The 13454-nt window shown below is 41.8% G+C and overlaps 2 protein-coding genes across 6 annotated transcripts; both read left to right on the plus strand.

The window, feature by feature from the left end:
• Nucleotides 1-221: 221 nt before the first annotated feature.
• On the plus strand, nt 222-7822 carry cluap1 (clusterin associated protein 1). 4 transcript variants are annotated; one of them, XM_080032698.1, is made up of 14 exons: nt 222-298; nt 1223-1259; nt 1391-1502; nt 1615-1699; nt 1783-1962; nt 2364-2459; nt 2707-2790; nt 5221-5354; nt 5457-5598; nt 6029-6101; nt 6213-6323; nt 6468-6517; nt 6772-6831; nt 7486-7822. In XM_080032698.1, exons 2-14 carry the CDS (start codon nt 1238-1240, stop codon nt 7663-7665), a joined length of 1329 nt encoding a protein of 442 aa, XP_079888824.1. In that variant the 5' UTR covers nt 222-298; nt 1223-1237; the 3' UTR covers nt 7666-7822. The 4 variants fall into 4 exon arrangements, with proteins under 4 accessions (XP_079888824.1, XP_079888826.1, XP_079888825.1 ...); XM_080032700.1 differs by lacking the exon at nt 6772-6831; XM_080032699.1 differs by lacking the exon at nt 222-298 and having other exon boundaries at nt 1153-1259.
• Nucleotides 7823-8446: 624 nt separating this feature from the next.
• Nucleotides 8447-11325, plus strand: ccdc124 (coiled-coil domain containing 124). Of its 2 annotated transcripts, none has more exons than XM_080032056.1 (5): nt 8447-8525; nt 9069-9280; nt 9740-9938; nt 10049-10154; nt 10308-11325. In XM_080032056.1, exons 2-5 carry the CDS (start codon nt 9122-9124, stop codon nt 10510-10512), a joined length of 669 nt encoding a protein of 222 aa, XP_079888182.1. In that variant the 5' UTR covers nt 8447-8525; nt 9069-9121; the 3' UTR covers nt 10513-11325. The 2 variants fall into 2 exon arrangements, with proteins under 2 accessions (XP_079888182.1, XP_079888181.1); XM_080032055.1 differs by having other exon boundaries at nt 9103-9280.
• The last annotated feature ends 2129 nt before the right edge of the window (nt 11326-13454 follow it).

Genomic DNA, 13454 nt, shown 5'->3' on the forward strand with positions numbered 1-13454 from the left:
ACTTATTAAATGTAATCAAAACCATTCAATCCAGTCAAGATTATAGGCCTAGGCAGTCATGGGACATATGATACAAATCGTTCAAGCTAAGCCCGTACCAGTTAAATTAATCGATCCAAAATAATATGTAGCCTAACTAATCTTCAGGAACAGGATGCGAATGGTCTTGGTGCCTCTTTCATCAACGCTACTCTTTTTGATCGTGTTAGGCATCCGTAGAAAACGAATTCGTTTCCATAGAGACCATCTATGGTAAAGGCGGACGAACACCTCCTGATCTCAGACATAACAACAACAGGTAACACAAATATTATCAGCCTTTTAAAACGAGGTGCTGCGTTTGATACCCGCTAGTAAGGTTGTTGTGAAATAAAGAGAATATCTGGTAATACGCCATCAGCTATTGGCGACAACAAGTGTTAGCATTTTGCTAAGATAGCTTGCATGTTACGAGACAACCACAGTTGCTAGTCGAACTGAGGTTGCCTTCACTATCTAACATGTGATCACAAGTAGCGGTTTTATGTTTATGTTATATCATCATATTACCTTACATGGTAAATGAAAGTCAGAATTGATCGTCCAGTGAAGGTATATAGCTAGCTCAAACATCACTATGTGGTCAACATAATTGTACGACCATAGATCATCATCGATAAATTAATCTCAAACAAATGACTTCATTGGTATTATTAAACTGTCTTAAATCAGTCTTTGAAAAGTGTATCCAATATGGTCATGTTGAGACATTTACTGACACATTATATTTGGCTTTTGAGTTGTGTTTTTTTGAACGATCTGTGATACAACGATTAGATACCAAAAAACTGTTTTTCCCACATTTGTTGCAGGTTACATCTTAGTATTTTACTTGATCAAATAATTCTTGTTTTATGCAAACATTTCCCCAACCCAAAGTAATATAGGAGATTTTCATGACGGCTTGCTTATTGTACAATAAGTCATTAATTACATTCAGAGTGACACAAGTGACAGAGTGCAAAAGTCTTAAAGTTAATGTGCCTTATGCTGTAGGATTCCTGTAAACACAACTTTTTTTTGCGAGTATGAACGTGAGATAATTCTTAAATCACATTGGTAATAGTCTTAAAAAGGTATTACAATTCTTTGATTTAACTTGTTGAAACCTTCAGAAACCCTGTGTACCTTCAGTTGCTTGGTTGTCGGTAAATACATCTTCTGTGTTTGTTTTGCTGTACAGTGCTCGCAGGTCAAAATGTCCTTCAGAGATTTAAGAAGTAAGTGATGTTCACCATCTGCTTCCTCCAATGACACATGATAAACATGACAGCACTGAACAGCACATCAGTGTTCTGTGTCTTTGTTTTCCTTACATGTTTGTAATTGAAGCTGCATTTCATTTTGACAGATTTTACAGAAATGATGAGGGCCTTGGGATATCCTCGCTTGATCTCCATGGAGAACTTCAGAACACCAAACTTCACTTTGGTGGGAGAAATCCTAATATGGCTTGTAAAGAGGTACGCTTGACCTTCACAAATTCCACAGTTATCACCAAAGGTACTATGACGATACGATGATATTGCTCTTTGTCTTTCGCCACCTATCCCTCTTTTTCTCTATCACACGTAGATATGAGCCTCAGATGGATATCCCCACAGACGTTGACACAGAGTCTGACAGAATATTTTTCATCAAGGCCGTGGCCCAGTTTATGGTGATGTCTTTTCTCATGTTCATACAGAATGTGTGTAGATCTTAGCCTGTCGTTGTCCTAACCAGTGTCACACGTGGTTGTAGGCAACTAAGGCTCACATCAAGTTGAACACCAAACGGCTCTACCAGGCCGATGGCTACGCAGTAAAAGAGATGCTGAAGATCACCTCGGTGCTTTACAGCGCCATGAAGACCAAGCAGATGGCCATGGGAGATCGAATAGAGGAGGACAACAACAAGTTCAAGTTTGACCTCGGATCACGGGTAAGATGCAGCTATTACGCTGTGTGATTTAATGTATATGTTACTTTATCCTCGGTTGTTTCTAGAGATAATAACTAAGCTATCAGCTCTAAAGAGTTTTGACGGAGGTAAATTACACTAAGTGACATTTAAGTTGAGTCACCATTGGAAACTATGAAGCAATTACCATATGTTGTGCTCCACATTCAGGTAGGTTTTTATCAAGAAATTAAAACAGTGTTGTCAATACATTATGTTTGACCTAACATCCCATAGTATTTAATATCTAAGTGTTTTTACCTTTGACCAAAACAAATATTTTCCTGGTTGCTATTTCCCCCTTTTTTTAAATCTAGATTTGAACAAATCCTTGGTAGAAGATCAAGCTGTGTGTTCTTCTTCTCACTCTGTCTTTGCTTTAGATTTCAGACCTGAAAGCAGCACGGCAGCTGGCGTCCGACGTCACATCCAAAGGAGCATCTCTGTACGATTTACTGGGGAAAGAGGTGGACCTAAGGGTAAGGACAAACACAAATAATAATAGACACACATGCTCGCATTGATCATAACTCCCTAACATTCTTGAAAGTACAATAAAATACTTGGGTTGGGACAAAATTCAATAGCTCTCACACTGGGGGACATTTTTCACAGGTTTATTTTCATGCACATCAGAGCTGCTGCTCTTAGATGATAACAACGGTCCATTTGAGAAGACGTCATTGATAGTAATGCAGTAAATCAATCTGCTGTCTTTGTTTTCAGGAAATGAGAACAGCAGCCATCGCCAGACCTCTGGAGATCAATGAGACGGAAAAGGCCTTGAGAGCCGCCATTAAAGAGGTGTTGGTACGTATTTAATAATAATAATAATAATAAATTTTATTTATAATGCACTTTATATTCAAGAATCTCAAAGTGCTTAAAAAGGGGGGAACCTCAAAGAAAGTTTAGCCAAATGCTCTTTTAAAGAGATGAGTTTTGAGGTTCCGTTTAAAAAGAGCTGTAGTCTGTGGGGCCCTCAGTTGGTCAGGGAGAGCGTTCCATAGTCTAGGGGCTGCAGCAGAAAAGGCCCGATCACCCATGGTGCACAGCTTTGTATGTCGGGTTTGGAGGGTGTGAGTGGATCCTGAACGGAGTGTACGTGAGGTTGTCGGGGGGGTGAGGAGTTCCTGAAGGTAAAGGGGGGCATGTCCATGAAGGCACTGGTGGGTGAGGAGGGAGACCTTGTACTCAATTCTGAGTGAGACAGGGAGCCAGTGCAGTGATTTCAGGATGGGGGTGATGTGGTCGTGCTTGCGCACCCTCATCAGGATCCTGGCAGCACTGTTCTGAATGTACTGGAGCCTCTGGATGCTCTTGCCAGGGATCCCGATGAGGAGTGCATTGCAGTAGTCCAACCTTGAGGAAACAAAGGCATGGACGAGCTTTTCTGCATCTGCCAGGGTGAGTGTTTGACGGAGTTTGGCGATGTTCTTGAGGTGGTAGAATGCTGTCTTACAGAGGTGTTTGATGTGGGTGTCAAAATTGAGTTGAGGGTCCATTTTAACACCAAGGTTGGTGACAGATGTGGAAAGGGGGATGTTTTGGCCAGAGAAGGTGATATTGGTGATGGTTGGGGAGCGGAGCTGATGTGGCGTGCCAACAAGGATGGCTTCTGTTTTGGAGCTGTTTAGTTGTAGGAAGTTGAGCTTCATCCACGCCTCTATCTCCTCCAGGCAGGTGGTCAGTGTGGATGTTGGCAGAGGGGCAGAAGAAGTGGGGGTTGTCCTGATGTAGAGCTGTGTGTCATCAGCATAGCAGTGGTATGATAACCCATGCCTGCTAATGACACTGCCCAGGGGGAGCATGTACAGTGAGAAAAGGGTGGGGCCCAACACCGAGCCCTGGGGGACACCGCAGGTGACGTTGTTGGTGTGAGATTTTGCTTTGCCCAGGGCGACGTGCTCAGTTCTGTCAGTGAGGTACGAGGTGAACCAGTTTTGTACGTTTCCTGATAGTCCAATGGTGTATTGCAAGCGGTGGAGGAGAATATTGTGGTCAACCGTATCAAAAGCAGCTGTTAAGTCCAGGAGGATGAGGAGAGATGGGGAGCCGGTGTCTGCTGCCATCAGGAGGTCATTTGTGACCCTTACCAAGGCTGTTTCTGTACTGTGGCCATGGCGGAAACCAGACTGGAATTTTTCAAACAGGTGATGTTGTATGAGGTGATCCTGAAGTTGTGCTGCAACTGTTTTTTCCAGAACTTTTGACAGAAATGGGAGATTTGAGATGGGCCTGTAGTTGGAGAGGACTTCTGGATCAAGGGTAGGTTTTTTTAATGTTGGTCTGATGACAGCAGTTTTTAACGCAGATGGGATATGGCCGGCGAGGAGGGAGTGGTTTATAATTTTGGTGATGAGCGGAGAGACGGCAGAGATGTTGGCCTTCAGCAGAGCTGTAGGGAAGGGGTCTAGTGCACAGGTGGATGGCTTCATTTTCCTGATGACGTCCTCCACCTCTTCCTGTGTGATGCTGGAGAAGGAGCAAAGGGTCTGGACAGAGTCAATCGGTGGGTCAGCAGTTGGAAGGGGCAGGACAGCAGTGGAGGAGAGTTTTGAGCGGATGTTATTTACTTTTTGTTTAAAAAAGTTGATGTGCATGTTGCACCTCTCCTCAGTGGCCTCAGATTGGGATGGTGAAGGGGGTTTAAGAAGGTGATTTATTGTTGAAAAGAGTTGTTTGGAGTTACCCGGGCTATTGTTAATGATTGTGGAATAGAACCTGGACCGTGCATTCTTCAGGGCATCAGCATATGCCCTCCTGTGTTCCCTGTATGCCTGTTTGTAGACAGTCAGACCGGAGGCCTTGAGGCGCCGCTCAAGGACACGCCCAGCCGCCTTCATTGTACGTAGCTCACTGGTGTACCAGGGTGCGGAGCGCGAGAAGGAGACTGACCTCGATGTTAAGGGGGCGTGGAGATCCAGGAGACTGCTCAGGGACTGGTTGTATAAGTCCACTGAGTCAGCAATAGAGAGGGAGTCAGTTGAGCCAGAGGAGAGATGTTGAAGGTCCAGGGCCAGTGCGTCCATGTTGATATTTTTCAAATTCCTGAAGTGGATTTATTTATTTAAACTGACAACCCTTGGTTCAAAAAAAATCTTAACATGACCTTTTTTTTTTATCCATGAAATGGCACTAAATCCTTTGTGTTCTTTCAGATATGCGAAAAAGAAAATATTCAATGTAGCGTTGTGTTAATTGACTAATAAAGCAACTTAACTTTACTTTGTTAACAAGGAAAGTGTGGAGAAGACCAAAGAAATGCTGAGTAACGTTGTTTCTGATGAAACCAGCCTTGACGCTAAGATAGAAAAGAAGAAGCAGGAGTTGGACAGAAATCGGAAAAGGCTTCAGACGCTGCAGAGTGTCAGGTCAGTCAGAGAAAAAAATTAAACCAAAAAATTTGACTGACTGGTAAGAGTGTCTGTGCTCAGCCGCTTGCATGTGCTAATTTTTTTTTCTTTTCTTTCTAGGCCAGCTTTCATGGATGAATATGAGAAGATAGAGGAAGATCTGCAGAAGCAATACGAGACATATGTGGAGAAGTTCAGGAACCTCTGCTTCCTTGAGTCTCAGCTAGATGAGTACCATAGACTGGAGCAGGAGAGGTTTGAGGTGTGTGTGTGTGTGTGTGTGTGTGTGTGTGTGTGTGTGTGTGTGTGTGTGTGTGTGTGTGTGTGTGTGTGTGTGTGTGTGATAGTGATTTTCAAAGGTTGTATAAAAGGACTTGGAACACTTTTGCATACTTTAATTTCTTACAACATATTACCACTTTGTATCAATAATGCTCAGCATTACCTAGATACATGTATTAGTAAAATATGAGAATGAGAAGATATGAAAACACACAAAAGAAGTTGATTGTGACCACTTGTAAGAGCCACATACATGTAAAAAAATTAGCATCCTTCTTCTTCAAAATGTAAAAATCTAATTTGCTGACTGTGATGATGAGAGCTAAGACAAAGCTGTTCACAAAGACTGGCTTGCCAAAGAAAATATTTCATGATGGCTATATGTGTTTGTCCTTTTTTTATCACTGCAGGAGGCCGAAAACACACTTAGGATGATGCAGAACAAACTGAGGGAAGAGGACAGGGATCTGATGAGGAGTTCCTGTAAGGCAACCCAATCACACACTGCCACAAACCAAAGAATTAAGTCACATAATCTCCAACCCTTTTTTATGATTTTACAAACTTGTTTCATAAGCTATGTTTTGTCTACAGTGAAAGATGAAGATTCTGACTCAGACGTTCCAGAGGACGAAGGTTCAGACAGCGACATGGAAGATAGTCGACCCTCTAAACCACGGCCCGCACGGAACGGCATCGCGACAGGTACACAGACCAGGGACAGCCGCACGCCATTGTTCTGATCAACTACCAGTCGAAAAGATTCCGATTAGTTTTATATCAGTTTGAGAAAAAAAAAATCTTTACCTGCCTTCATGTAATTTAAGCGTTGCCTCTGTTGCTCCATAGGAAGAGGAGCTCGATTCATCGGGAACATGCAGGGGGGTGACAGTGATGAGGTCAGTACTTTCATAGCCACACCAATACAAGATTTACTTCTATTTTCCCCAAGTTAATGCAATATGCACCCCTTCATTTCTTGAGCCACAATTTGGAAAAATTTAAAAGTGGTCCTAGACAGCGCTCCCTGTGCTGCATCTCCCAACACAGAATAGCTTGCAGTTTACTATTCTGTGTACAGCTCTTATCAGTTTCTGAATATTTTTTTTTACCGTATCTTACTCTTCTCTATGATTCACTTGTATTTTAAAAGCCATCTTTAGCTGTTTCCAGAAGGCCAATGCCCCAGGCCAAAAAACAACGGAGAGGAAAGGTTTGTGCAGGTCCAAAGTCTAGTTTGCTCGTTGTTCCTCCTTCCTGTGTATTTTAAGGAAAAATCCATTTCCGATTCACTTGACACACAGACAGTAGTGGGTGGTTCACCATTAGTTACCCGTGTTACACAAAATATTTGTCAGGAGTGCTCATATATTTAAAAAAAATACACAGAACATATGATTATTTAACATTGTTGAAGTGTTTAAAGTGGATTTTTCCTTAAATTAGAAACTGATCCCTGTAGATATCTGACTCTGTTTTTCATTACAGCCGAAGATGCGATTCAGTGATTTAGATCCTTTTTAGTTTCTGCCAGAAATGAGCCCATTCAGTGTTTAGTTAGAATGAATACGCGTCCTTCCCTGTTGTAGTTGTACCTTGTGTGGGAAAAAATTGCCCCGAAGAGCGAGGTTGACATATTGATGAATGATTTGACTGTACGCAATTTGTTGTCACAATTATGTGTCCCTTAAGGCGGCTGTGGCAAAGTGGGTAGGGTGGTCGTCCAATGGGTTGCATCGGTGTATGAATGTGTGTGTGTGATTGGGTGAATGTGTACAAAACAATGTAAAGCACTTTGGGTCTGTGAAAAAACAGGGAAAAGCGCTAATTAAGTGGAGTCCATTTACCGATTGACCCCACGTTTCAGTCCGAAGACAGCGAGATCGACGTGGACGAGGACGATGAGGAAGATGAGGAGGGCGAGGAAGAGGAGGAGAGCAAGGATCTGGAGGATGACAGTCTGGAAGGCCCAGTGTCCCGCGCTGCTCGACAGTCTAGAGCCGGGCCCAGACCGCCACTGCTGGAAGAGAGCGACAACGACTTCTGAATGAAGAACGTCACACACAACATATCTCGGCTTACATTAGAACAGCTCATTACTTTTACTCAGAAATATGCATTCATTCTTACGTTCCATCATGTTGTTATTGCAACATAAAGCATTGATATTATAGTTCCTATTTTGGAATATTTGTGTGTAAACTGTTAACCTTAATAAAATATTTAAACTTGCATATTTCTATTGTGTTATTTGAATGAAATATGACAACAGCATAACATTTTATTGTCCATTGTTCATTTTGGCACAGTTGTATCCTTTATTCTATTCCCAATTTAACTTGGTTAAATGTGTGGCCTTTTTTAAACGAGATATACATTTTATCTGACACAAAGTAACCTGGTAGTAAGTCTGGTGTTGTTCACATGCTGAATATGTCCGAAAATAAGTGTTAGATACTTTAAAGTTTCTATATGCGATTTATTCATTTGATACATTTAATTTAATTAGTTAAAATTAGGTTACAATCAGGGAAATGTTTGCAAATAGGGATATGATCTTTGACATTGTAAATAAAAACGTCTCGTTATATTTCCCTTCGAAATAAGCCTACATGCTTTCTTTATATGTCCATGCTACATGATGTCATATATTTACACCCTATAGGAAGAAATTAAGTATTTTTGACATTTAGATACTAGTGTATTTATTTCAAATCAACAGTTTAGAGCTTTCCATTAAAACGTAGTGGAGGATAATAAAGTCTCAAAAAGCTAAAAAATTTAAAGGAAAATAACCTGTATCGGCGACGTCATCAGAGCGCGCGCTGGTCTGAAAGGGGGTGGCAGCAGATGCCTCTTGGAAACAACAGTTTACTGTCTACTCAACCTGTATTTCCTCTCACACTGGTATGAAACTATGCTTATACTTGAACATGTTGTGTGTTGCGGTCATAAACATTTTAGCTAAATTTTCCTCAAAATTAAATCGAGAATTTTAGGTCTTGTTGACAAGAAAACAAGTCTTGTTTATCAGGCTAACATCAGCTAGCTTCACAGCTAACGAGCTACACTGACAGGGAAAGTGCAGCCGTTTGTTTAATTTCAGACAATCCGGTTATGGTTTAGATAACTTCCTCTTCGCCAGATCGCTTTCTTTAATAACCTGCGTGATTGCTAACCCAGATTTTTTAAATCGATTAATAGGTATTGTATCCATTTTAGAAATAATGAATGGCTTCTGTTATTTACTAAACAATTGCACGTTATGTGAACTATATAATATAATATATATTCTCAATATAAAGGTGATGAACACTAACATATGAATAATTCTACTACTCTCATAAAAACAAAATTTTAGGTACCGTTTTGAATCATTGTTGTTAGGTTGATTTGGATTATATTCCAAACTAATGATCAGCAATTACAAACACACAAAATCTGTTGTAGGTCAAACTGCTCTGATTGGTCCATTGTCTCTCAGCTGAAGAGCAGCTGTTGGGATGCCAAAGAAGTTCCAGGGCGAGAACTCCAAGGCTGTCACAGCCCGAGCCCGTAAAGCCGAGGCCAAGGCTGAGGCGGACTCCCGCAAGAAGCAGCAGGAGGAAGATGCTCTGTGGCAGGAAACAGACAAACATGTGCTCAAGAAAGGGCAGAGAAAGGTGTTGTTTACACACACACACACACACACACACACACACACACATATAATTTTTTTTTCAGGTCCAAAGTCTTAATAGGAAATTATCCTTGTTCATCCATTTATCATTGTTGTATCATGCATTTACATGACAAAACCAATGGGAATTGAGAAAATTCAGCATAATTCAATGTAAGCATATTTAGGTTCACTTCAGAGAGAGGAGAAAATGACTTGCTGTATTTACTTTATGGGACTGTAGCTATACATGGCTTCGACAGTCCTCCTCCTCCTACAAGCTTGACCTCACTCCACATATAATCAATTACACAAAGTAGTAAAATGACTACAGCGGACAGTCTTATGGGGATAAGAGAGATATTTCCTTTTTAACCGTATAGTGTTCCACAGAGAATGCTGTAAGTGTTTTGTTGCTAGATTCTATATAGGGATGTTTACACAGCCTTCTGTGCCGTTGCAGGATGACAAGGAGAAGAGAAGGCTCGATCTCCTTGAGAGGAAAAAGGAAAACCAACGACTTCTGGACGAGGAGACCGCTACACTGAGAGGAAAAGCTCAGAAGGAGGCTGAAGCTGCAGCTGCAGGCAAAGTGACACGGGCCCAGATTGAGGAGTTGCTTCTAAACGAGCAGAAAGACGGCCAGCCGCTGGAACCGAAAGGTAATGTTCAAGCCACAGACACCGACAAAGTGCGCTGCTTTTGGGAGCAGGTGGGCACGTTTTCTTCACCGTCTTGTTCGTCTTTCAAAATAAACAATCTCCTTCCACAGAAAAGAGCCACCTGGAGATTCCACTGGAGGAGAACGTCAACAGAATTATCCCTGAAGAAGGATCCGTGGAAGCCAGAACAATAGAAGACGCCATTTCTGTGCTCAGGTACAGATGATCGTTCACCATTTGTACCAGTTGCGACGTCCTTTTGTCCTTGTGATTCCTTTTGATGTAGAGTTAAGTCAACTAATTTACGCCTGTAAGACAGCAACAATGACATGACAGTCTTATCATGAGATCCTCTCTCCCTGTCTCCAGCACTGGGCCTGAGGACTTGGACCACCACCCGGAGCGGAGGATGAAAGCGGCATATGCTGCCTACGAGGATGCCAACATGGCTCGCCTTAAGCAGGAGAACCCGAACATGAGGCTGTCGCAGCTGAAGCAACAGTTGAAGAAGGAATGGATGAAGTCGCCAGAGAACCCCTTGAACCAACGCTTTTCCAACTACAACTCAAAGTGAATGCACTCCCCCCCCCATCACTCCAACATTTGAGACTTCCATTTAAAAGTTTAATAATTTGATCCTAAAATGAGTTTCGCTGACAAGAGCGCCACCACCACCCACCCAGAAACAATCTCTCCAATGCCGGAGGACTCTGCTTTGTTGTTACATTCATTTTCAGGGAGAAGCTCATTTCCCCCTATCCAGGCCACAACTGATCAAAATGCCTTTGCATGTGGCCTCTAATGAGGCACTTAATTATCTCATTCATTTAATTACATAATTTCTCTTTTTTCGTAGCACTTCTGGTGAGATGGGAAGCCAGGTGTTTTGAGAGCAACTAATTAAAGTTCACCACTCGATCATCAACATCTCTCGTTCCTTCTCCCTTGTTGTTAGGAGGCACGTACATCAAGTCATACACTGAAGTCAAAAATGATTGCAAACTGCTGTTGTTGTGCAATGCCTGTCCTGATGAAGATGGAGTAACACTCTTCGAACTTTCCCTTTCATTCAACACTCAACAGCCACCAGCCAAAAATATTAAAAAAATGTAAAACAGCTTTGACAGAACATGCCATTTTAAAGGGAAAGTTTGCTTTGCTCGATGGTTTTTCGTCCTCCAAAACGGAGCCTTCAAGGCAGCGCTGCCTGGAAGGCCCTATTCCTTACCATTACACTAACCGCAGGCTGCCTTGAAGGCTCTGTTGGGGTGACCAAACACCGTTTGCGCTCCTGTGGATTAAGTGTTGCTATGAAAATACTCAATTTTAAGGTGTGTTTCTACCAAGGTATCTGTGTTTTTAGGCATACAACGCCTAACTCTATTAAAGAACGGCATCACATTTAATCTAAACGGTGGCTGGATGGCCAAGTGGTTAAAGAGATTAACCTTTTTTTTCCCTCGTTGTCATGTCTGTCAGAGATGACAAAGTACCACAGGCCTAGGGCTTTAGTAGCTCCGCCCGCCTACCTACTTCCAGCCAAATTTCATTTTCCCTTCAGTAGTCAGTCTGGGTGTGCAGTGCATTTCTCAGTTTTATCCGGCTAATCTACAGCCGTCCAATCAGCGAACAGAGTGAGTGGCTGAGAACGATGACGTCGAAGTCGAGCTCCAGTTTCAATTGAATGCTGCGTTCCTTTATACTCGGAAGAAGGAGATTTCCAAATTGGTAGTTCCGGGTTCCGACCTGTCTGTGTTCCAGTGCATCTGCTCGCGAAAGTATGGACGCCGACAACCTTTCTTGTCCAAATAACTAAACGTTAGGCTCTAACAAGTTACCGTTGCCAGGTACCGGTAGATCCATAGACTACAATATAGTGAAGTCGGAAATTTCCGAGTTCCCTGTCCAACTGGAACGCACCGTCAGAAGCCAGCTCATGACACACGTGACGACCAAACGTTATGCGATTGGTTGGCTAATCCAGTGTGGCACTGGGCAGATCCAATAGTTTTAAACTTCAACAGACACCCGACTCCAAGTGAGTGAACGTTTGCCAATTACAGCAGTTCCAGACCTTCTGTACAAATTAAATGAAGTACGATGATCTGGTTGGACCAGGCTAGGGCTTTAGAAGACAGTCCTGGTAAAGGCAGCAAATGTAACATGTGGCTGGGTTGCATCGTTTCGCCTGACTGTGGAGTCAGGGCTGTTGTCTCTTTGCCCGCAGTGCAAATGGCAAATGCTGAAGCTCAAGTATTCATGCAAGTAGGATTTGTTTACTGGCTATTCAGCCTTGGTGAACGCCTGATCATAGAAATGTAAGCTGATGCCTCACCTCTAGTAGTTTAAGGTCTTGTCCTCAACCTGGTAAGAACAAGATGGGTCACGTAAATGTGACACTTTATTCAACGCCAGGGTGAGAAATTAATATGAAATGTCATTGGACGCCTGGTATATCTACTTTTACCAATACAAGACACACTTCATTGCCTTATAACCTAACTGCAGAAATAGAGGAATAATTTTGCTAAGCTTTAAAAGGGGATAGACGCTCATTAATATTTTTTACTAAAGAAAAACATAACCCTAATCAGGTTTACACAACCAATATTTCTCTGTATAGTCAACAAGGTGTCGTGTTTTCCTTTTTATTTACCATCTACAGGCCTCAAAATGGCTAATTGTGTCCCCTTATCTTCCCCAGCAGACCCTTTAGCCTTTAGCCAGCTGTGACGTCAGGGTCCTTTTATCTTTACACGTCTAATATGGCTGGTGAAATGAAAGTTAATGGAGATTTTTAAAAACAGAGGACTCAGGTTATGCTCCAAACACTCAGAGCTGTGTTTGGTGCTGTGTTTAAACAATGGTGCTATTGTGCCGAATGAAAATTAGCTTTTAATCAAATAATTGTTTAAAATACGTCCAATAAACAGCAGAAATGGGTCACACACTGGTACGTTTAGTTTTAACTAGAAACACACAGTTAAATCCTGTTTTTTTAAAGAACACAATCCAGTTTTTTTATTGAAATACTTGCTGTTTTGTTTTTTACTAATATTTCTAAAATTATTTATGTAGAATTAAGATTTAACAGCAGTTGTTGAATAAGTTTGCATTCATTTATATGGCCAGCAATGATGCCCAGGGCTGCTGATGGTCACAAAGGTTTTCTCCAGCGCAGCAACATTTATATACTGAGCTGCTGAGGCAGCAAGCTGTAGGCCTTTTGTCTGATGTTGGCTGGAGAAACAGAAAGAAGGGATACAAACTGAGCTTTAGCATCCTAATTGTAAGTTAACATATGGGTAAAACAAGATAACAACAAAAATAACTGCGATGTTATCTGGGAAACTGGGTTTAACCACACATCAAGGCACCTCCACGTGCCTGGAAAATTAAAGGGAAATACAGTATGCAGAGCAAGTGAAGCCATTTACATGTTACATTTAACTTGTATTTTATTTATTTTTATAAAAGAAAACAATATCTTCTAAACGTTTTAGAGTTTCATATATA

This window comes from Ammodytes marinus, assembly GCF_949987685.1.
Source record: "Ammodytes marinus genome assembly, chromosome: 8".
Classification (NCBI taxonomy): domain Eukaryota; kingdom Metazoa; phylum Chordata; class Actinopteri; order Uranoscopiformes; family Ammodytidae; genus Ammodytes; species Ammodytes marinus.

Bases quoted from the DNA above. Each gene is read 5' to 3' on its own strand.
- ccdc124 (XM_080032056.1), top strand. From the start codon at position 9,122: ATGCCAAAGAAGTTCCAGGGCGAGAACTCCAAGGCTGTCACAGCCCGA. The intron at 9,939-10,048 runs GTAATGTTCAAG...CTCCTTCCACAG, and splicing joins CCAGCCGCTGGAACCGAAAG to AAAAGAGCCACCTGGAGATT. The intron at 10,155-10,307 runs GTACAGATGATC...CCCTGTCTCCAG, and splicing joins GACGCCATTTCTGTGCTCAG to CACTGGGCCTGAGGACTTGG.
- cluap1 (XM_080032698.1), top strand. From the start codon at position 1,238: ATGTCCTTCAGAGATTTAAGAA. The intron at 1,503-1,614 runs GTACGCTTGACC...TATCACACGTAG, and splicing joins CTAATATGGCTTGTAAAGAG to ATATGAGCCTCAGATGGATA. The intron at 2,460-2,706 runs GTAAGGACAAAC...CTTTGTTTTCAG, and splicing joins GGAAAGAGGTGGACCTAAGG to GAAATGAGAACAGCAGCCAT.